Here is a 26,484-nt window from a genome sequence, read left to right as displayed (position 1 = left end):
ATTTTTCCGGTGGGGAAACAAATTCTTCAGCTTCTTCATATCTTTCTCCCTCTGGCGTTAATTTTTCCTTAGTGACCTCCTTGATGAAAAGTCGATAATCCGGATCATTATCGTCAAAATCTTTATTATAATATTGGAAATATAATGCGGCAGTCCAATCATCTGGTTCCATATTGATATACTCTGGCAGCAGATATTTATCTCTTTTATCATAGTCATGTGCAGCAAGCTCAATTATTCTTTCGCGATTTTTTAAAAATTTAGAAACATCCGCTTTGAATAAATCAATGGGCTCTGGTTGTTGCATAGGTCGAACCTGCTGCACAGATTGAGATTGTTGTGATCTTGCAGTATATCTATCTATTACATCCATGTATTTAACAAACTTTGGTTCGGTTGTCATAGCCTTATTGGCATTGTGATGTGTATTAAATACCCATCTAAACCATGTTTTGCGAGCTGCCGGTTTATAATCCGGTTTCAATATCGTTCTTTGTTTTTTAAAATTTCCACAGCAAACCTAGCAAGATCATCGTCATTTCTGATCGATCTTATTTTATTGATATTTTCTTCGGTAAACTTTTCAATAAAAGGAATTCTAGCAGAAGCTTGTCCTGTTTCATCCTCCTCATATACATCCTCTTCTTCGTCTGCGGTTGGAATTTCCTGTTTAGGTTTTTTTCTAATTCTACTAGGTCCTGCTTCGACAGGTATAGGCTGAGGTCGTGTTTGTTCTTCAATTTTTTTCAATATAGGAAGAATACCATATTTCTTATCCTCAATATCTTTTGTATCGCCCAAAGTAATCTTCTCGGTGGTCTCGGTAATTGGTTTAAATAATAATTCGGTTGACCGAGTAAATCCTTGTTTTGCATCTTCGACAGCGCGTATTTTCTGCTTAACCGCTTCTTTTATTGGTATATATTTCTTCAGAGTTTCCTGTCGCTGTCTTGCTATTCTTGTCCTCAATGATTCTCCAACATCCATGATTATGTCATTATTGATGTAAACTCTAATATAATCTTTGTGCAATTAGACAATAGCAGCAGAGAGGGCTATACCTATAGTCGGTCGTACGGTAATAAACAAAAAAAAAATTAAAATTCCCGTAGAATACTTTTTTTCAGCTAAAATCTTCAGACTAGGGTTTTATTGATGGAACAGGTTTCAGTAACGAATAAAATTCTCCAGGAAGCCTTTATTCGGTAAATAGAACCTTTCTACGACAGAGTTTTCTGTGGAAGGTTTATTCTTTGTCGGGAACCCTAGGTCTGTCTGCCCTCCCTGCTGCCATATGTTTCATTAACACGCTGAGTGTTTCAACCATTTCAGAACTCATTATAGGTGTACCAGCTTCGTTCGATGTATTAACAAATCCATTCATCAGAGAGCGAGACGAATCTCTGCCCTTGATGTCATTAGTGACCAATCGCTGACAAAATGACGTGATCTCATTAAGGTGCGTCGTTTCCCGTTTGAACATATTCCACAAGTGTTTCCATTCCATCCGCGAGGTCCTTAGAGTTCACACAGACAACACAAGCCTTTCTGTTGTTTTGGTTTGTGCCCTGGTATGGGTTCAGCAGGTTTGTTTGGTGTCGGTGAAGCAGGTCTTTGCCATTTTTGTCGCCGACACCCATTTATGTCTTCTGTTACCCATTTAAAATATTATTCAAGTGAGCAAAAATCGCATGCAAGCTGTTGCTCTAACCACATTTCTAATTGTTCTTGTCTTTTTGCAGAAGGAGGTGTACGTTATTTTGTGCAAGTTTTGCTGATAAAGGAAACGTTAACTCATCGTTTTGAAGTGCGGATGTGCGGATATTTTTTGTTCTTTTAGCATTTCTCCAAAATGGAGTAACATAAAGCTTGGTGTAGTAGTTCTTCCACATATGCTTGATCCGTGTATGTCTCTCTGATTGGCTCATAATATTCAGATTTGGGTGAAAATGCAAAATTTGCTTCCAGTGTTCCAGGGGCTGTTGGCGGCTTTATTCGGTCTAGAATATATTTTTTACCTCATTACCTCATATATGATTTTCATCAAATCTTTCATCGCTCCACATGCTTCATTAAGTTCTCCGAATTTAACCTAAATAAGTATATCTTTATATAACTTAAACAGCTGCGCAGAGAACTGTTTAAACCCAGTAAATTCTCTGTATACTCACTTGGTCCATACTTTTTCCATAACATGTGTTGGATTTTCGATCACAAGATGTCCTCAGCATTTGTGTATAAAAAGGACTTTACTTATGGGATTTCCAAAGCTTCAATATTGATTGTATTCATTAAAGTGTACCTTTTGTGTTCTCATCACTGAAAGGGAAACTAGTGGTGGTTGCCTCTTTTCAACGAAATCGTTGATGATTTGATCCGTTGTCCTATTTTTAACTTCACCAACGACCTCTTTGACTGCCTCAATCGTCTGCGCCAAGTATCTACTAGTCGCTGTGGTTTATATTGATGTTTTTTAAAAATATTTCAGCTATCTTACGAACTTGATTCTTCTTATGTTTCCGTCACCGCTGACACTTATTCCTCTGTTGCTCTTTTTCCTCCATTTTAATACCATCGTGCAGCAATTTCCTGTGTCCATTTAATCTGCGGTGGAAATGTTTGAGATTACAAACAGTGGCATAAACCAGCCAAAAGACTTCAGTAACTGATAAATATAGAACATTGTATCTTTTGAATGCATAATATATGTTTATTTGAGAAACACAGACAATGATGTACACATTGTTCAAAAGAAAATCAGAGCATAGTGAAAAATTGGTTAGCCTGAGAGTAACTTTACAAATAGAACGAAATGAAGTTTTGCAGATTTTTGAGGCAAATAAAAATTCAAATGAATATAGGACATGAAAGAGTACACCATCAACAGAAAATTAACATGCCCACTAAGTCTGAATTGAATGACTTAATGTATTAGGTCATTGAACAATATGTTCAAAAGCAGGCTAATTAAGAAAATTATTTACGTCATAAATATAAGGATACCAATATAACTCACCCATTGTCTGAATTAATTGTACAGAGCAGTATACGTCTATGCAAAAGAGTGGAAGTTATCAAACATTATCATGAAATTTAAACCACCCAAAGATGTGGACGAAATTTGCAAGATGTTTGTCATTATTGGGTCCATATGACAGCCTAAGAAATTCATGTTGGTACTATATTCAGTGTAGGTTGGACTATCGAAAGACTTGTACAAGTCGTGGTCCAGCTGTTACCGTATCAACCCTTCAGCGGATCCAATTACATTGCAGCACCAAACTTGGTACCATCAAGGTCATTTATAAATGTAAACAATGTTTACATATATGTTGTGAAAAAATAAACAATCATTTCGGCGTTATATCTTATCAATGACAACCAAGAAAAAACTTAGGTAAACTCATCTTTAGTGATATCGAGTTTCCTGCGCATGTTACCAAAGTTACACTGAAGCAAATTTGAAACACTTAACCCAGCTATCCATGATAATGTATTCACTTGCAAAAAAAGATCCATGATCAGCACTTCTGATTGGTTAGGTGTTGTTAAGTGAAAGGAAAAAGAAGCGTAATTGATATCTTATTTGGTATGAGTAAAGAATGTTGCTTATCTAGTTAACCGACGAAATAAGCACGAACATGAAAACGTTTCTTGCATGCATTTAACACAAGAACTACTCACCAGTCATACCTTTACTGTGGTGGTATCAGTGAAAACCCACAACGTACAATTATGGCAGAACCTGGTAAAATCACAGTCGAATTAACTGTAGTACAAAAGAAAGCTCAAAATCCCATATATGATCTACACGGATTCTAAATCCAAGAATGTTTCAGTAGAAAGCTCTGCTACCAGAAACGCAAATATGGCTGATAAAGATCGATTTGTGTAAATCGCTGAACAAATCCCATCCTGGTTATATTATGTCTTGGTACGATGTGATGGTAAAACAAACCAGACAGTTAGCATCGTGGCCAGGGTTCCAGCTCTCTAAACACAGCTGAGGTCTTTCTCAGATCGATCGAAATCACAGCAAAATAGATTTCGCAGCATCAACTTTTACGGCACGCATAATTCTGACTGGAGATAACATTCGTGATATCTCTGCAGCCACTCACTGCTGGATTTGTGACGAACATTTCACTAACAAAGATAATAAAAAACCTTCAACCGATTATGAGCAAAGCCTCTTCAACAATGACATTAAATGTCCCGGTTCCAGAATTCATGATCACTGCCACATTTCTGGTGTTTACAGAGGCGCTGCACACAACGTATGTCATATGAAGTTGAGAATACACCCCAACATAACCGCAAACCCTTGGGTGCTTCATAATCTAGGTATGATGTCCACTTAGTAATGCAATTAGCAACCACTGCATCAAACTCATCGATAAGCGTGATCCCCAACAACATGGCAAGAATACATGAAGGTTCGGATGGGATAATTGCATATCACCGATTTGGTAAAGTTTCTGTTTTCTTTCGTGCGCAAGTTAGCAAGCAGTCTGACGGCGGAAAACTTCAAAATCACTTGCCGATACTGTCCAAGCAATACAGACCTTTTGATGAAAACAATTTTGTGAATCCCTACGATTATATAAACAAATGGAACACAAATTCTGCAACTTAGTTCTCATCGTTGTAGCTTCAAGGTAGATCAGAAGAAAGTTATGAACAAGCGAGGAAAGTTTGGTTATACTCGAGTGCGAAAATCTTGGCGACTGTTTAAGCATACGGATGTGTTATTGCTTGCTGGTGAATTTGAGAAATTTCATGTCAGTGACATGGACGTGTACAAACTCGTTATTTCTCGTTGCCGGTAATGGGGTGGAGTGCATTGCTGCTCAAAATCAAAATTGAGCAGTAATTGCTCACTGACATTGATATGTAAATGTTTATCAAACGATCCATTCGTCGTGTAATATCCAAGTCAAGTCACAGATTCGCTCGTCCCAACAACCCAAACGTGGATGGATATGACTCCACTGACAGCATCAGTTGCATAATTTACCTGTGAAAATAATTTATAAGGATGGGCCATAATGCAACCACTTTCGTTTAGTGAATTACAGTAGTTTGATCCTGCGTACACTGATCTACAAAAACACGTGTACGATCAAAACAATAACAGTGACCACGGACACTTCTTTGAAGTAGCTCTTGAATAAACAGAGCATTTCCACTAGGCACACAATGATTATTTACTGGCCACTGAGGCGCTGTCGGTACCAGGTACACGGTTATCCCCGAATCAGTGCTCGATCGTTGATAAATCCGGCCGCAAATACACTGAATGTTCTACAGTGATGGTACTTCTTAGGACCAAATATGAACTGCCGGTGATAAGTATGCAGTTGTACTTGCGATTGAGAATGTGAGTGTACCAAGATCCATCGAGCGCTTGGACCTCGCCAGCAAGATTGGATGACCCCATATATTCAGATGAATACGGACCTCTAATGACTTTGAATATAACTTTTACAAACTATGAAACAATGCACGTTCGGGAAAGCCATGGATAATATGCATAAACGTATCCTAGTAGAACTTATCACTGATAGTGTGCAATAAAAGCTTGGAAGGCTTATAGAAGACCCTGCCATTAAATCCAAAAGATGTATTTCATAGCAACTCATTGCCGTTCACAGTAAAAAATCAAAACTCAGACTGACAAATCAAATCTGTCTAGACTCGTCCGTTTTACACTTGAGAAAATCAAATCATTTTATCAGAACTGGGTTAAGATAGTATACAGTAACGACAGTGACACGTTGTTGATGAATATAGTCACCGGATATGGCACACACATGTTTTATCAGCGTGTTTGATACCAACAATTATCTGAAAGAACATCCGTTGTTTGGTAACTTCAATGCAAAGGTGGCTCAAAAGTTTAAAGGTCAATAAACTAATCGAGTGTACGTGGGCAGCTACTTATCTATCGTGGTTGGGACCGAAAGGAGTTCCGAAGATGATTGTGCTGAAATATTTCAAACACGAACTTTAAATAGAATGTCTTCCTGACTGTCCTGAATTCACACGCATTGCAACTCTCAGCGGAACCAAGAAACATCTTTTCGATGTATAGTGATGTATCAAGGTGAGTGTGTCCCCGCTCGGTACCAAGCAATGGATAATATCCGACGGAGTCACCACTCACGCGTTTGGTCACTTTGATATTGGTAACCAACTTATGAGTGATACTGGTTAGTGCAATGCATCAACTTTCCAACACATATCATGGTTCAGGCCTGGCTAACGTGGGTGCGTGAGAAAGCCTGCCAGTACCTTCTCGTGGATAGGTGGTTCTTCCCGGGGTTTCCCAGGGTTCTTCCTCCACCAGTTACACCGGCCGCTACTTATACCTTATCATGTGCTGAAAAATTGTGCTAAGCCCTACAATGACAGCAACATATCCTGATAACTGATCAGTATTTACTGTTACAACTTGCAATTACTCTCTCACTAATGCACCGGGAAGTTTTGGCCGGATTTGTCTTGGAGTACCAATTCGTTCCAAAAATCTTGAATGCATCCACGGATCCAACTTGGTCATTTGCACAACGTTGTTGTCGAACTTCTAAATCTCCGGATGCATAAAAATACTGAATAAACGTGCCCTAGATGCCATTATAGCCTCATTTACAATTTAAGTGCTTATAGATGACCGAGTACGATTAAATCCCTCCACTATGGCCAGGTCCCGATTTACACTGAAATGTCCAGCACGTAATTGAACTTGGTGTTTGGTCAGCATCACAACCACACGTCCTATCATCTCTTTGCGTTAATCAGCTTGCAACAACCATGGCAATGTGAGTAGCCCGCTTATAAACTCGCTCGAGTGCGTCAGCTACACTTGCAGGATATTGTGATGTCAACGACACTTTTCCTTTGAATCTTCTATCCACATCAACAATGGTTAACACGTATTTAAATGTGCGCAATTGGCCATATCGATTTAGACACGATCGTGTAGAATAAATATAAAATCTGTTTTGATGTATTTCATTAGGTGTCTGCATATCCCCGTTAAATATTGTATTGATACTGGAAACAAAAATTGCCACAACGCTCGTTTGGCCAACCATGTTTGATCAATCCCATTAGTGACCTTGGCTACAGTGACTAATTGTTCCACACCGGCTTCACCTCTGAAGTATCCACGCCGACTGTAGTGTGTTTAGGATAGTGTCCGGCATTTGTGTCCATTGTTTGTTTGTATTGTTTATTATTGGTATATCTTTTACCTTTAATCAATGGTTTTACCGCTTGCATCAATTTTGCCTCTAATTCCTACTCCGACGACCCATCCTGTGATTTGGTCTCCCTATGTTGGATTAATCGCATTCAAAGAAATGAATCAGACCAAGGGATATCATTAGATGCTTTATAGGCAATGTCATGTAACATGCAACATTGATACGTGTTTCACCAATCTTGGATGGTTATAAGGGTCAAACCGTGTACCATATCTACGCTAATTACAACAAGGATGGTGATTTTAACAGCATAATTACTACATCGTGTCTCTTGTGAATTTGTTAACGCACAACCGTTTTCGGCTTTCGATGTAAATGTGAAATGTTTTGCTCCATATATAAAACATGATCTCGTAATCGCTGAATGTCCATTACGTGTTTGAACTCGACTTGGATTTGCGTTAGGCATGTTTGCGTGACATCGCACACGTTATAAAGACATCATCATATTATACAACGTACAATTATTCAATGACGTCAGGCAAAAGACAATTCTCATATTCTAGGCAAGAGCAAAGATTTTTCCGTCATTGATGTTCTGCGCAAACAACATCTAAACGGTTCAGACCTGATGACTGAACTATATTTTGAAATTTATTTCGTGCATTAATAAATGGAGCTACTGGATCCGGAAAAGTACAATTTTTTCTACATATGTTTGTACGTCATTGAGGTATGTGAACCGGGATAGGATGTACGTCATTGTGGCATCGGCTGATCATCAACCGTGATATAATGTTTTTTTTTTTAAAAGATATTGAGTAACAGTATATCATTGCAAAGTAGTAGCAACGCCTCCGTTGATTTATTTTCGACTATTGTATAACTATTGTATAATAATCTAACATTAAGATTTGGATGCTGAAAAAAATAATATTGTGGTGTACGACAATGTGATGCTTGAAAATCACTTCAATCGCATACATATATTTTCACGAGGTCGGCATAAAGCACATTGATTTGACTAAGTGATACGCACATGTACCAAAGGTGTTCATTGACTACTGTTACGTGATAATGATATTTCGTAACAATAACGAGCATGGTCTTGAAAATATTCATTGTATTTGGTCTGCCGCTGACAAAATGCTTAATGAATTTCCTGACGCGTTTTTTTCATTATTGATTAGTCTGGAAATTGTAGTCGAGAGGGTAAATATCGTGCTGGTTCGGAAGCGCCTGTTTAACAATCCAACACCAATCATACAAAACGTTTATCGCAATGATAACATAGAATAGTGTGGAAAGCGATTCCGTGAAAATGCTTGCCAACACCTTGAAATCATTCGTGATGTGATAGAAGGCCTTAAAAAATGTTAAAGATATGTGACAATAGAGATAAAGTGCACTATACAATCTTACGGCGGGGATAGAACAAACATATGCACTGTTGGTTAGACCCACACAACAAATCACCTAGCGTACCGAGGACATTACAATTAGTTACAAAGGTTACAGCACAACAAGTGGTAACACTTTCTGGTATAAAAGGAGTACCAGGTCCAGTTTGTAAAAAGTGCTTTACGTACCAAGGCTATCAAAAATGCAATACAAGCAATTGCAGAGGACATTACACGTTTACCAGATATACTGGCAGAAGTCAAGAAAAAAGACGTTGGATAACCTGAAGAATCACTTTTTCCACCACCACCCAAATACAGATTGTTCATGAATACATCAAATCAAAATTGTAATGAAGAAGTTCGCTCGTGGGTGAACAGTACAACCTTCTGTTTTGGTATTAATATATCTCCAGTCATTTTAAGTCCATCCTTGCCACAACGAAGCGATGTAAAACTATGCGTATTACGGATAATATCTGCTTTAACTCCAGAGCAGCCAAAAGATTTTGCCAATGACGTGATCACAGGGATCATAGTTGTTAACAGCTGTATAGCGTCGTTACCACAATTGTATGTGGGTGGAATAATTTCCAATTGATTTTCTAACTCACTTCTACACGTATGAAGTTTGAATTCAGGTCATTATTATTGCTGTACTCTGTGTGTGTGTGTGTGTAAGACATTTTAGTTCATCGCGACGACGGAGTTTCTCATCCTCAATACGGCGACGGTTATGTCCATAGTCAATCGTTAGTATAAAACGAACTTTCGCATTAAAAGCAGTGCCTTTGAGTGTGCTATTTTATATTTAGTACACGAATAACTTTAAGCTTGTGATGTTTTGCAGTCAACTATTGTGACCAGTCCAAATCAGTTTTAGATATGATTCAAGGAGTATACGTGGCACTATTCATTACTGAAATCGCTCTTACACTCATCAGATTTGAATTCCAGTTACATCTGCCAGACCCTGTAGTCTCCATATTCATAAAGAGATATGTTGTGTGAAACTTGTATTCAAATCTAAGATCTTCTGTCTGAGTGTAATGCATGTTAATTCTAAAGGTTATATATTGGATGTAGAATGTAAATGAAAATCACATATTTATGGTTCAGAAATCGTTTTGAAAACACGTGTTGGGCTCGTTTCTTTGTATACCAATGTCGCAAAATACGTCATTACTATATATGCACAGTTTAAGGATAAGCATGGAGAGCAATTGCAGACCAACTGGCTATTTCTTGCACCCTCACTCAAAATATTCAGTTATATTTCGATATTAGCAGAATCTATTTGACTCCGTTGTAGATTAAATGTAAATCGTTGACTTCTATTTCAATTTAAACGTTTTGATACAATTTGCATCAGTTGTAACCAAATGCGAACTTGATATGTAGCCTCGGCTAGTATTCGACCAATTCAAAACTAGCTGTCTAACGAACTGACTGAAGTGCGCAGATGATGTACACAGCCTCAAAAGCGTGACATTTATTCCATGGGTTGTACATATTATGATTAGCGTTGGTCAGGCCATTTTCGAATTTTTTTCCCTTTCGTATTCTAATACACGTCATAAGCTTCTATCCCCAATGTCTGTTCACTTTTTGCATATTATTAATGCTGATCAGCCATATGTTTCGCAAAGCATAAATCTCGCTTGTCAAGTCATGGGGGACAGAGGCTGTGATGTGTATCAGATTTTCAAAAAGGTGAGTGGATGGCATAGGTCGACCAGCATTACTTCTAAATACATGAATAATTGTTGTCTTAATTACTTGATGTTTGCAAACAATATTATTTTGTTGTACGACAATATTTCAAACTTTGTTTCACTGCAGATTAAAGCTGTACTTAATAAAACAGTACAAAGGTATACAAGTTTAAAGACGAAACTGCTAGAAATTTACTCTGACGTAATTACAAATGGTCAGGATGAATCGTTGAAAAAGAATATGGGAGAGGTGATAGAAGTGAGGTTTCCACACTATGAGGAGGAGTTACAAACCATTAAGACAAAGCTGCAGAACATGACAGAGGAATTTGAAATTGTTGTTTCTGGTATGTATTCTTGCCGAAGAAGTTACTGTCACAAGATGGAGATCATGAACCCTTCAAAGCAACTGATATATATATATTGGCCAATTTCCTCACTGCACGTGCGTTATTTCATGTTGACGATTGAAAATATAAGAAGTAGGTGCGTGCAGCTATCTTGGTGCTCACCATCTTCAGAATGAATAGGTACAATTGATTAAGCGGGAAACATTACTGCTATTTAAGGCCGAAGATTATGCGATCTTAATAAATGGATAAAACAGCATTACGGTATTATCATATAAAAAATCAGTGATGGCTCATAGGAGATGTTCACATTTATCTTAGTTTGCTCGAGCCCAACAATAAGGATATGTTGCGTTACTTACTTCCTCCCTCAGCTTCAGCATTGTATCAATTCATATATGCACATACATATAGGATTCAATTGCCAGCATCTTGCGGGAGACGACTGAATGTCGAGTACATTAATAGTGGTTGGAGACGTTTACGTAATTTTTATGCAAAAGTGACTTTATTCATTATTCATTTACTTCCTGAAATCAACGGTTTCGGCAGCATATTGACTGGACAATAGACAAATAGCATTTATGGATATTATGTGAACAGTACGTCAACAAAGTTTCTACAGTATTAGTATACTGTCATTATACCACATATGAATACAAATATCGATATTCCAGCAAAGTTTAAAACTGATTAAAGAAGAATGTTTGTTGACTAAGTAGGATAACTTTTCATCTATATTAGTCGGTTGTATCATCATATAGTGAAACTGATATGTTGGTTATGCAACCAACAGAGCAATAGTGTTGGTACGCATAACTAGCATTACCAGTGATGATTAAGCAAACATGACAATTATTAAACACAAAAACGTAATTATTGTACAAACTCTAGCTATATGCTATTCAAACAAAGCTCAAATTAAAAGGTTGTACAGTGCTTACATTACACAGTTTGAAAGCTCCACATTCAAGAAAGCAGGCTAAGGCATGCAACAAACGATAATATATATATATATATATATATATATATATATATATATATATATATATATATATATATATATATATATATATATATACATATATATATATATATATATATATATATCATTACAAGCAAGGTATACTGTATTAGAAAGATCCTCCCAGGAAAAGACGGCTGCACAAAGACATAGAACGAAACCAAGTGACTACGCCCTCAATTAAGTAATCCACATTGGATTACCCATAAGTATAAAAAGGAACACAAAATAAACCTATTGGACTATAAAACTATGGGCATCCACCACATACGCTTAAAATAGAAAGAACACATAACGGCCAAATTCGAGTGCATAGATAGCAGTTTATTTCTTTCTAATATAAGTGACCAAAGTCGCATTTTTTCTGCCATTAGTTCGCTTTCTCTAACCCTTAATCTCAACTTGCATTATTCCGTATTATTGTCTGTCAAATGTAGAAAAATGCATATATTTAATTACATATTTGTATTATTCACATAAACTATAACACAGCCTTATTACATAACTTTTACCAGTTTTATGCAATCGCCTTTATACAACGTATTATATTCCGGATGCCTTTTAATTTGACAGTCACCGGAAGCAAAATAGATGGGATAAATTTATAATGTTGACCTACTTACTTACGGAATGAAATATAGCCAATTTGATTCAACAACGTTTCCCCAGCCTTTTAAGATGTATCATAACACGTTGTGCCGAAACCCTTCTTTCTTTCCGTTCATTGTTTTACTACCTAAGTATATTTTTGTATTATATTCTTGTTTCCATTATTGAATTGTCATTTGAAGCATTATGCCCGTAAAAAAGCGCTTAGATATTCACACACGATGGCAATCCGTTCCAATACAATGAATATTTGATGAATTGTTTATTTCACGGAAACACTGTCAAGAAAAGAATATAAATCATTGTGCAGCTTGTCAAAGAATTTTGTCAAATGCATTCGGTGTCCAAGGATTATATGCTTATTAGTGTGGGGATTTTTAACTAAATAATATGAAAATAAACATTTGGATTGCATTTAATGTTTGTAATTATTATTCGTTTGTGTCTCCACCGTGTGAAAAAGGGATTCGAGGATCCAAACCAGCGAGCAATGTAATTAAGGGAAATAATTGCATAATGTTTTTAATTTGACATATCATTTGTGTACTATGTATTATATAATTAATCTAGCAATTATTGACGTTTCTTCAGGAAAGTGTTGTACTTGTTGACACACCAGGAATTAGAGAGCGAGATGAGCTTACGAGGCAAGTTGTTGAGTTTGTTCCCAAATCGGCTGGGTATATCTTCATCGTCGATAGCTCTCACGCAGGTGGAGTTCAAGATTCTGGGGTATATCTGTCTATCGATCTATCTATCTATCTATCTATCTATCTATCTATCTATATATATATATATATATATATATATATATATATATATATATATATATATATATATATATATATATATATATATATATAAAGACATGGGAAAGGAAAAGCTAAAGGAATAGTGTATAGGGGCAACGGTTGTATCAAGCGAGGTGCAAGGAGAGAGCTAAAGAAGGTGAGCGAGTAAATGAAGACTTCCTAGGGCTCGGCCGATTTTTCGAGGCCGGGCCGATCCCGACCACCCGTCTTAAAGAAGTGCAGCAAAATTAGTGTATTGCTTCGGAAAGCCTCTGCTCAACTACCAGGATACTTTCATCCCCCGACACGGGACGCAACCTACGGTATACAGGTTGCCTCTTATTAGTCGCCTCTTACTACACGTAGTGGGGCTCGTCAGGCCAATTCTACAACCCCGGAACCGAAGGGGAAGCATACAGTTCATATGTTCTACACATGACATTTACATAATTATGTTCCAAAACCTCATGAGGTGTTATACTTATTTATTTTCTCTCTTCTAATCATTACTAAAGTAATTCAGTACATAATGCATTATGGTGAAATGTGAATGGTAACAAAACATGTAAAAAGAATATATATATATATATATATATATATATATATATATATATATATATATATATATATATATATATATATATATATATATATATATATATATATACAGGGTCGAATCTAGCATCTGAGATGTAAACTCTTCAACTATTCGTTATCGAATAAAACAGTGATGGTTAAGTTTTAGAACTTCTTAGAACAAGTCATATAGTCTTATAGTCTTGAATAAACAAAACAATTTTCCCAAATTATATTCATATAACTATGCATGTATCGTCTGTGCTCTATGCTACTTTTTCATGTTCTTAAGTGTATAGCTCATTTGACATTTTATTTTGTTATGATTTTGAAGACCAAAATAGAGAATGCATCTTAATGAAACCACATTACTGGATTTATTCTCTTTTAACTCTTTCAGTGAAGAATATTTTAATTTGTATTCGGTGTAAATGACACATTTGGTTTCTATTCCATTGGAATCAAATAATTCGGAAAGACAAGAGGTTTCCGTAAATAATATATCGTTAACTATTGCTACACAAAGTTGTATTCCTACGGCAACGACCGGTACAGTTATCGTTACCAATCAGATGATTATCCTTTTTTACTTTACATGATAAATGGCATTGCATTATGTTTATTTTACTCTGTGCCGACTACATTATATTATTTCTAACATCCAGTGAGTTACTTGCTTAACTCTAATCCTGTATACAAACTGGTGATAATGCCCCTTTCCCTAGCTTCAACGTTTCATTCAATATTTTTCAAATATCTGTATAGAGCTTTTAAATAACTATTATTTTTAACTTGAAATATGTGACAAATATATATATGTAGATATAAATAGATACTAGTAATAATACACATAACTTTAACAATTTCCTAAGGCTTAAAATCATGTATTGAATACATAATTGCTTGATTGTGTTTTTAATGTAATTATTTAATTATGTGACTATTTCATTGGTGATAGTAATTTTGTAAATTTGTAATGTCCACCCCAGAAGTCAGTTCCCATACCTGAGAAATCCTGTTTTAATGTGTTCATGCTAGTCTTCAGAGCGTCACGGTTTAATTTATGTTTGATGATTGAATGTGAACATGGGTGAATATTATTTATGATATATGTTCTTTGTATTACGGTTTACAAGGCATAAATTGTGGTATATAAAGCATTGAATCTCTGTCCGAATAATTCTAGCGCATGTAAAGTCGTGTTTGCTTTCTCGGATGGCATCATGTTACGCAGATTTTAGTATTCATAGCTCTTTCTTATCATTCAGTAGCACAGTTCATACGTTCTTCACCGCTTATTCCATCTTAATGTCTATCGAAATGTTACATTTTGACTCCTATATTATTTAATGAATTTGATATTGTACGCAGCAAGTGCTTGTATCACACCTGCTATATTGGTAGTGCAGTTATTCGTAAGGTCTATATCGCTAATAACGTTTACACGAACTGTTACATATATCTCATGTATTGCTATTTAAGTTTCAAGAAGAAGGCCTACTTTACGCAATTGCCTTAAATATATTGCATTTATTGATTTGTCGTGACAAAATAAGCTGCAGGTTTTCCGTAAACGTATATCACTCCACATATACATAATTGGTGTTGATTTGCTCGTTTCGAATGGTACTTCTATGGAAGTGTTTCTAAGAACTATAAACATGGAATCAATGAAATTTTGCAGCATGAAGCATTCTAACAGGAAGTGACTATAGGAAATAAGAAAAATAAGTATAAGACTTATTTCTGGCGTTAATCATTTGACCGAGATGAATGTAGATTGTTTCAGGAAAATGTTATTCAGCTGTCATGTATCTAAAACACACGTAAAAAACTAGGCATAATGCCCATTTTTTCTGAGTAATTAGTATATTTGTATTGGACTATTAGGAGCCCGGGTGCAACTGTTTTTCAAGACACTCACATTTGTTGATTACTCAGATTTCAATTGTTTGCACATGTTCGATTCATGGCTCGGCCAAAGTGTGTATTTGAGAGAGATTGCCAGTAGGATCCTTTGGGACTGTGGTTCTACCAATGTTATTGTGGGCCAAATATACTGGCCACCAGGTATAGCGTATCATGTGCTAAACATCGTGTTAAAGCCACAAAACCAAGCAGTTAATGTAAATATAGAGGACATGGTTAGATTTAAATCCTTTTGAAGTATCGAGCTATAGATGATTTCTTTATGTATAATTTAATATCTTAAATAAATCTTTATATATTAAAGTCTTGATATATAAGTTGAAAATATCATCTTAGATACAATAAAACAGTGCATAAGGTATGTACACACAACCAAAGTGCATGCATTCTGAAACGCACCTTCTTGTTTTAATTAGGTGAAGTCAAAGTATATATAGCAATACCGAAGAGGATGATGCAGTATCATTATCGTCTTGTCCAGCTGAGAAGCCTTTGTACCTTAAAGTAGGAACCACAATAATTATAATTGTGAATTTGTCTTATGAACTGGCAAAAAGTGTTAGAAGGATTGTACGAAGATGTATAACAACTGTGTTTTAGTGCAGTATCATAGTAATATGACAATTAAAATACACCGATACATGTATGCAGTCTATAACCCTAAAGACGGAAATGGTACTGCTTGTACAAAAGTTTTCTTTTCAGCTTGCGTTTCCTCTAATAGTGCATAAAGCACAGATTTGCAATTGATTGCAGAAAGATGACAAAGCCTGGGAAATTGTGTTGGCTCTTGGTAAGACAATACAAAATAATAGACAAACGGTGCAAATCTTCAGCTCCTGTCTAGTCAGAGGTCAACCCACAGCATGTGTCTGTGTCTTGTCCAGTGTACCAAAATTGTGCATCGTATAGAGTGCATGTTCCTATTGACCAATCAACATGTCTGGAGAATACACAAAAAGGTGTTAGTGATGCTGGCCACGGTGATGGTAAAATTGGAGGGGAAGTGAGATATGATGCTGAAAGTTACAGCGATGATGATGGAAAGGCAAGGAATATACAAGAAAGTATTCGTGCACAAGATTCATATGGTCATGTGCTTTCAGTCAAAATAAATATATGAACTGCTTGATAGAACTACATATAAAAGCACACAATCTGATTTTAATACAGAAATACAAGGTTATTAAAAACAAAAATCATGTATCTGGGTCTATTGAATTGTTTATCAGACGGAAGGCACTACCCACATTATTGAACACATGTGAAACATTCCTCCTATATGAATTCAATAGTCTTGACATAACAATAAAATTAATTGAGTTTTGCCATTTTTGATCCGGATTGTATTGAGGTCAATAATATGTGTTGTTATACAAAATGTATTTAAGATAAATAAACACAAATCCGTGAGAATTTATTTCTTTGTTGGCTACAGTACCTGCATACTTTCTGATTTCTCTTTATATTAGAAATAATTATTAAACAGATTGATATATTTTATGATATCTATGTATGCCATAGTCTAAATGACTTTTCGTCCTTTTGTAGGCCTTTACATCTTGATTGCATTGGTTGTGTTTGGAGTGAAGTTTAGTATCACTTGATACTGGTTGCACTAGGAAACCTAGGACACACGGTACTAATTATATGGAAAAATGGGAACCAGCCTGGAAATGGGTGAACATAAAAGAGAGTATATAGAGTATATATGGGTTTGGTTGACCAGAACTGGTTAATAATGTAAGTTATGTTTTAGGAAAAAGGATATTTTGAGTGCTTATCTTAGTAGTAAGTGTAAAAATTAGAGACATTGTTTTACTGATGAAATTTCAGTCCTGGGTTGGGAACACTCAATGTTAAAATTAGCTCCTGACTCTTAGGTGCGGAATTTAAAGCACATGTTTCTAAGAAATGCAGGTCCAGAAAATTCCGCGGCTTATATCATTTCCTCAACACAGAAGCTGACATTCAGGTTTCATCTATGCTGTTACGCATAGGTTTGATCATGAACGTCATCTATACTGATAAACATAGGTTTGATCATGAACGATCAAATATTTTAAGTTATTGAATTCTTAATATCATGGTGTTTGCATAGGTTTACTATGGGAATTGAATTAGTACCGTGAGTCCTATAAACAGTCACAGCAATACGCAGTGACTGCACATATGCAAGTGCAATTAACTTTACTATAACTCCATCCATAGTGTTCTATTTGCAAATAACAAGAAAAAGTAATACATTTTGTAAACCACCAAATGACTTTCAGTGTAATATCAAAAACATATTCAGATATATCAACTGTTCCCAATAAGGGGAGGGGAACAGTGTACATATTGATGTTCACCTTGACCTTTTAATCATTGATTACATAATATGAATGACTGGCAATATATTTCAGTATACAACTTGAAGAGCAATAAATGGTGATATTAAAATATATGATTCTTATTAGGCGACAGCTTTATTTTAAAAAAAAAATCTTATTTTCTTAACAAAAGCTCAAATATTGAAATATTGCCTGAAATGCACAATTGGTCATTAGTTGAAGATGAACTTGCAATATAATGTAATATTCACATATGTAACCTTTGACAAAGAGGACTGTGCATAATGCTTAGTTATGCATTGAAATAATTCATAAAGCTGTCAAGAAAACCAAGGGTGAATATAGGAGGCACGGTACTAATGATACGGAAAAATGGAAACCAGCCTGGAAATAGGTGAACATAAAATAGAGTATATATTGATTTGGCTGGCCAGGATTGGTTAATAATGTAAGTTATGTTGTAGGGAAAAAAAAAGACTTTTGAGAGCTTATTCTAGTTGTAAGTGAACACAAAAGAAACATTGTTTTATTGATAGAATTTCAGTCCCTTAACAGTCCTGAGTTTGGAACAAGTCATTACTACAATTAGCACCTGACTCTTTTGGTGCGGAATTGAAAGCACATGTTTCAAAAACATGCAGGTCCAGAGAATGCGCGGCTAATACCCTTTCCCTAACACAGAAGCTGGCTGACATTCATCTATACTGATAAATATAGGTTTGATCATGAGCACTCAAAAATTATTATTTTAAGAGTATGAAATATATTATATATTTAAACATAAATTATACTTTCATACAAATATGAAACGCCTTTTTCCTCAGATAACAATACAATTTATAATTTAAAATCCTTTGCATCAATATATATATATATATATATATATATATATATATATATATATATATATATATATATATATATATATATATATCTGTATATATATATATATATATATATATATATATATATATATATATATATATATATATATATATATATATATATATATATATATATATATATATATATTGGATCTATGGACACGATAATTACATATTTTAAATGACAATCACTCAGCAGAGAAAAACAGAAATTAATAAGTAAATTAGGTTCTTCAGAGAATAATAAAAAACAATAACCTGTGTCTAACTGAAACTGTAAGATGTCTGAGCAGAATGTGGCAGCTACTTTATAAGCATGCAAAACATTTTAATCTAAGGTATAGGTACTATTCCTCAGATAAGGCAAAATATTGGATTTCGGTAATTGAAGCGACAAAATTACCAATTCGTTACTTTGTGAAAAAATGGGGTCATTATGACAAAGTGGAGATGACCTGATGTACCTGCTGGTGATGAGTAGTCAGAGGAAAATCAAATTGTTGTTCCTAAGTCATATAGACAGAACATTCATAATCCAGCTCATGACGATCATTAAGATGGTCATTTAGGAGTCATTATATAGCGAATTATATGTCCTAATTCCAAGTCAAGCAAACAATAATTGTTGGTCATAATATGTCCATCCACAACGTGTCAACAGGCTATTCCTTTAAAACATATTATAGCAACAACTGTTCTACACATTTTGTTAATGCTTTTAACACATGTTGGCCTCCCTAAATCAGTCCAATCTGATCAAGGGTCGGATTTTATTTTTGAATATTTCCATACATTTACCTATGAATTAGGCATCCAAACAGTTTAATTTTTTTGCCTATCACTCTGACAAATGTTATGGGAGGTGTAAGGATTTTTATCAACTCTTAAAGACAGGTACTCAGTTGCATTTCTTAATACAAGACGGGATTGGGATGATGGTATTAATTTGCATAGTTTGTTGCTAGGGACTGAGTTCAAGAATTATCAGCATTTTGGTCTTTTGAACAGGTTTATGGACATATTGTTCGTGGACCAGTTATTATAAGAGAAACTGCCTTTGTCAAATAAAGATTCCAAGAATTATCTTCTTGACAAGCTTTCTATTTTGAAATGTAAGTTATTAAACACTTGTGAAGTAGCAAGAACTAATTTTCCCTTTACTCAATCAAAACTGAAATTTAGGTGTCACAGAAATATACAGGGAACTTTAAGCCTGGTGGTAAAGTTATGGCTCTCGCGCCCATACCTCAGTATTCTCTTAAGCCAAAGTAAAATGTTCCTTATAGTTTTATAATGAAAGTAATTGCCTTGAATTATATCATTACGACTCATGTTTGTGATACAAATATATTAAAAGTGTACGTTGATTGAGATTGAACAGTTAATTATTAAGCCAGTTTAGCTGTATTCATCCAACACAGTGAGGATGTAAAGCATGACAAGCAATCTGTCTAGCGACTTTAGTTTAATCAATAATTGGAAGTTGGATAAATTAAACAATCTAGATCAGAAACATTCATATCTAGAATGTAGTAAACTCTGTTATGAGCGACCTCTGATATGAGCGACCACCTGTAATTTCCGACCACACCCATATTGCCCGGATCGATTTTATTCTATAAGCGCTATAGGTTAGTTTCTTTATTAATAATCTTTGCTGTATTCGATTAAAGTGACAATGCTAACATGTGGATAATAAAATTAGTCTAGAGAACTTGAATTTATCGGATAATAAAAAAACAAATATTACTAGGAATTTTCGCCTTAAATTGTATGTCCTGCGTCAGATTGATGTTGTGTGTTACAGTGTTTAATCATATTTTGATTTTCTTTGTGTAGGAAATTTACTTCGATCATCACATAACGACTATTATGGGCTTCTACAATATAGACACAGTTTGAAAATAATAAAACAAAATATCTGGAAATGGCTATTATTATGATGTAGCTTGTGACATGGTGTCACATTGCATCGTGCAACGCAATGAAAATATCCAAATTTGGTATTTAAATGTCATTTGCAAAGTTTTGCAAAAGGTTTGAGCAATGATTCATTTTTGTGTGCAGTGACTGGAAAATCGTTAGTTGGTCATTGTTCCGATATAGGTCTGCTTCTATGCGTAGTATCCATGCACGCGTTGAAGTTATTGTACACAGAGTGTCATTTTTGAATTTAGTAAGCCACTGAAAATAATGGCCTGTAAAGGAATCGGTTATGTAGGCTTGCAGATGATTTTCCGAGACGAGTGTATCTATGATTATTTTGGTCAGTTTAGTCATCTTTTTGATATTCCTTTTCTTGGTGTTAGCAACTCGATTAATAGCCCAGACTAGTCCTGGGATTAGACCAGCCACAAGAACAATAAGCCCAACAGTTATCCAAATGGGAGACGAGGCAACAACGATCGCAATGCCCTTGCGAGATAATTCAGTTTCATCTGAACTCGGGTTGTCACTCAGATCTGACCACTTGTCACTTTGGTCTGAATGTTTTTTTAAGCTGAAACCGAGATCGAGATGATTTAAGTTACTGATTCTCAAGTCAATTTCATACTGCATTTCTTTACAGATATTTGTAATCTTGACCGCTGCCTCTTTTAATGGTCCATCTTCTGCTGCTGCCCACTCCAACATAGCATCTTGAAGCCGTGCAATGATTAGTCTAGGTCCGTCTTCTTCCACATTACTAAGTTCGGCAGCACAGTCGGTCCAGTCAAAGTGTTGTCTCTGCACTTCTTCACTTTTTAAATACTCTTCCAGATTTTGTAATAGGGATTTCTCTTCCCAATCAATGATTAACTGAACATCACTGCACTATAAAAAAATTAAAACTAATGATAAAAATAACAACAATAACCATAGTTTATGCATAGCTGCATATTTCCACTTTTATATTTCTTTATCTTGAACTAATCCACTTAAATGTGAACTTTCAATAAAACATTACTTCAATCGTCTCACACATCTTAAGACATATTACAATAACATCGTAAAGCTTAAATCTTATATTTAACAGTGTTTGAGATTTCCAACACATTACACATGCACATATTAGAATTATGACAAGATTAAAACTTTCAAGATGTACTCGTGATATTAATGGTAATAATAGCTATTGCAGGAATGGTATACAAAGTACTTACATCCCTGTCCTGTATTCTAACCCTAGAATTTAATTTTGTCTAATATACTGACGCTATCCAAATAATTGATACTAGTTCCTTCAACTGTGTGCACAAGAAGAAAAATCAAGGAGTCCCGAGATAATGTCTTAAAGTACATGTCTGAGAAATATAAGGGTACTAAAAAGATGAAAATTACGGAGGCACAATGACTGGAAATTATGCTGCTTTGTTTTGATGAACAAACGTTTTAGAAATATTGAATAAACCCATCGACTAGTGTAAAGCTATTTGAATTTGCAAAACTGTCGTATGTGATGCATTCCTCTGTAAGTTGGAAAGATTTTAGATTCAAGCTAATGTATGACAAAGTTCAACTTCAATGTGTTAAGTCAAGACTAAAACAACAAAGTTATGAACATGTCAATACAACATTGCAAATATAGAACATGATTATGACAAAATTTGTCGTTTGGAGATGGCCAAGAAGATTTACGATACTTTTTAATTGGCAGCCATAAACAGATGGTTGCTTTTTCTATTCCTTCAATTTTTTAGTCGGCAATTATGGCGCAAGTTAAATTATGAAAATAACAGATAGAAAAGCAAAGGAAAAAGGCAATTTTCTGGATTAAATTAAGTGACCAATTTGTTCAATTTTAATTGCATGAACTTCTTAAACGCACTTTCGTTTTTTTTTACAGAGTCGAATAAACTTAGCGAAGATCACCAAGCCCCATTTTCTAGGCATGACATTGCACAATAGTGTGTTCAATAATGTGTTCAAGTAATCAAAACAAAACCAATTTTGACTTCTTTTATGAGCAGCGTTTTGTTGTTTTCCTAGACTTTTATGATGCCATATTAGCACATATTGCCTACCCACCAACCCAGAATTGGCTGAAATCATTCACATTTGTTATCCAAAAACACAGATGAGGGTTTTGGGACAAGATGTCAGGTATAATGTACATTCTGTGTTGGAGTATTCAGTATGCTGTTTCAGTTTCCTACTCATGTAATTATCTACATTTCACTTTTCTGATTTGAACCAAATGCGAAGAATGTAGAATACGTGCGATTTACTTCCTGTGACAAAATTTAGTCGGTTTCAAACACAAGCTTTCTATATTGTAATCGCTCTAAAAATGAAAGAACAAAAGAGGAGAAATAAATAAATAAATTTTAAACATTCACTTGTGTTATTATTTTCTTTTATCTACGTAGCAGTAAACCAGTAAGTAATAGCATCAAATGTATATTTCAAATCTGCAAAGGGTAGTCGTTTTCATGAAATCATCATCATATTCATAAACCCAGACAACAGGCAACAACAATAGCCTCAGGAATTTTTCGCCTATTTTACATCTCTCTCTATATATCTATGTATCGATATATCTATCTCAATATATATATATATATATATATATATATATATATATATATATATATATATATATATATATATATATATATATATATATATATATATATATATATATATATATATATATATATATATATATATATATTGAATAAATATTTGTTAATACTTGATTTTGAGTTTACACTAGGTACAGGTTTGAAAGATACAATTATCAATTATGTCGATCGACGAACCAACTGTATAAGTTCAAAACATATTCTCTTCGAAACAATTTAGTTTTTTTGGATCACATTACTCCGGGAACAAACATTGAGACGGCTGCGTGCCAAATGTTTGGTCCTTTATCCATTAAAACATGACCTGTCATATGCATATACTAATGACACGTAAAGTGTCAATACACTGCCGTTTATAGACAATAAAAGATATAAGCCAATATTTGTCAGTTTCATGATCTGTAAGGACATGGAGAAATTGGTGCAAAAAGCTAGAGAAAACTTTGCAAGGATTTGGCTCAAATGATAGTTGAGCGGTTCACACAGTGCGAGCTACCACGAAGTCATTAATTTTAGTTTGAACTGAGGCTAAAATGAACAAAAGATTAGCACTTTATGACACGCTACTGACTGAGGGTTCGATTGTGATTGAGGGTTCGAAAGAGACGTATGCCGATGATAGCTATAAGACATTATATGCTCCTAACCGACGTACATGTGGTTTCGCATCTGACAGGGCGCACGTTAGAGACCGAGGAGGTTGTAATTTTGTCAGCGGCCGACACGATCACTCAGAATGTGCATTTGTAACTGCTCCATCGGGCGAGGAGAGTGGAAGTGTGGATCCTCTCTGTCAGAGTGCAAGAGATGCCGCATTATATAAACGACGGTCCATATCAAATTGTCATTGATATATTTAACTGTATGTCGTTCAAGGACAATATTTTCTTCTTTCGTCCATAAATGCGAATATAAAACAATAAATACACCCACTAAAGATAGTCCAAACATTGATCATAATCAGTATACAAGTAAATGTGACAGATTAAACACATTTAATTAATCCCATCTTTCACAATTGTATAAACACAGAAAAATTCTTCCAGTTGTTTCCACAATGCTGACACTTTCAACCATAGGCTGTAGTTTCCACTTGAACGTCCTTACATATTTAATTGATGTGGCGGAAAATCAAAAACCCTTTATGTATTGTCAATAAATGATTGAAGAGGATAAGTTGTGTGTTATTACACTAAAATTAATGGCTTGTCTGGCCGAACACTGGTTTTGCACAATATTGTAAAACGGGAACATAGCACAATACTACAAAGCCCCTACCTAACAAACATGTGTCCAAAAAGTATTCCCCATGATCTATTAAGGGCATATCAAATATCTTTAAGTTAGGTTGTTTGAAACGTATATTTCAGGATCAAAACGGCACATAATTGTATCACTAATTGGTGTTATCAAGGTTACTATTATCACTAATTGTTATTATTATTATTATTATTATTATTATTATTATTATTATTATTGCTATTATTATTATTATTATTGTTACTATTATTGTCGTTCTTAATATTTATTTTGCATCATTTGCAAGGGAGGTTGTTTACTTGAAACCTTCAGAATATTCAATATTTCATATATAGTTGAATGCAAAGACATTTCGCGTTTGAAACAATTATCCTTTTAATCATATCTGTTCTTCTGTATGTCATAATGTTCACGCAATAGCGAATATTTGAAGCTTTGAGCAAATCTATGTTGATAATTACGATGAACAAATGCTGAGGGGAACACATAACCAAATATTTACATTCATAACAAATTAAATAACATTTTGCAGCTGAAAAATGCAATTTATTGGAAAAAAATGTAAATCGAACAACGCTTGAAGCAAAAACAAACGACCAACCGAGGAAAAAGAAAAATATGCCGCCAAGTCAAGAAGAAACGTTAATCGGGTAAGACAGAGTGTTCCGCTCATGGAAATAGCCTTTAAGTCTTTTGATGTGCACTGCAATGCAGAAATTTATTTGTCACAAGGTAATATTCTGAATAAAGACTGCTTTTTGCTCAATGTTTAAATAAAAAAATAGTATTGTTATATTTCATGCCTCTGTCTAGTTGTCTTGAGACACAGATTAAACTTTCCAACGTTCACTGAATAAATGCAACATTTGGCAAATTCTTAATCCAAAATTCATGTATGTCTTGCTCCGCATAGATTGTTCAGTGTACTGTGCATTTTATATAGCAAACTTGTTTTTGTAATATATTTGTGGAGCAAAGAAGTGATGTTATCGGAAAGTATACCTATGGTCCACTAAGAGTTAATATTTTCTTACTGTTAAACTGTTAGAGCCTTCTTCTCTGCCAATGGGATATAAATAGTGCTGCAGCACCCACAGCATTCCTCTGCTTCAGTGTATTTCTCCACACATTACACACACATTCGCAAATACAGCTTGCTAATTTCCGTAGAGTAAGGTCAAAGCCAAAATTTGCTTAAGAAAATTTAATTTAGTCGCTCTAACTTCACGTTGTAAAGATATTAATGTTGAAACAATGAACCTGCAATGTACGGTCTTTACGTACATTGAACCGAGTCTTGTTAAGTCTATTATAAAGTATACATTATGTTTACCTCATAGGAAATATGTACACGCTAACTCATTTTATCGCAAACTATGAAAAAAATTAGATTTAAGGAAAACTACTAAAATGGTCATATTAATAAGTTTTGTTTAACAGAACTTAGTGTTAGCTTCAAGCTAGACAGTGTATGCCAATATATCCAATGAACCTAAACTTTGATGAAGCGTCAGACAGACAGACGATAAATTAAGTTTCAAATTCGGGATGAACATTTGCATTGTTTATTATTTTTCATTTGAATGTAACAACTACTATATATTACTCATAAAAGAGCTTCTTGTTTTGGGAAGAGAGAGGGGGCAAAGGCACATTCAGCTTATAATAATATCTCTTTATAGCTAGATTGAACCCTCTACAACAGCCCAAACCAGCATATCTGTGTTCTTTGGAAAGACAAATAGTTACATTTCTGCCTTCAAACAGTCATTGAAAAGATACGATTCGTGTTACAATGATATAGTTATAACTTAATTTAATATCCATCGAATAGCATAAG

General features: G+C 34.8%; 1 protein-coding gene across 3 annotated transcripts in view; it reads right to left on the bottom strand.

The window, feature by feature from the left end:
* Positions 1–19,014: 19,014 nt before the first annotated feature.
* LOC149786738 (uncharacterized) overlaps positions 19,015–26,484 on the bottom strand; it is a 103,702-nt gene continuing 96,232 nt past the window's right edge. For all 3 annotated transcript variants that reach the window (XM_089978249.1, XM_089978250.1, XM_089978251.1), the window contains one exon: positions 19,015–21,633. In XM_089978249.1, the coding sequence (XP_089834375.1) occupies positions 20,827–21,633 (807 nt within the window). In that variant the 3' untranslated portion in view covers positions 19,015–20,826. The remainder of the gene's footprint in view (positions 21,634–26,484) is intronic.

This window comes from Sinohyriopsis cumingii, chromosome 12 (assembly GCF_028554795.1).
Source record: "Sinohyriopsis cumingii isolate HCF-2022 chromosome 12, ASM2855479v2, whole genome shotgun sequence".
In the NCBI taxonomy this organism is placed as follows: Eukaryota; Metazoa; Mollusca; class Bivalvia; order Unionida; family Unionidae; genus Sinohyriopsis; species Sinohyriopsis cumingii.
Note: the sequence above shows the minus strand (reverse complement) of the source record. Positions and strands in the feature narration are given on the sequence as shown.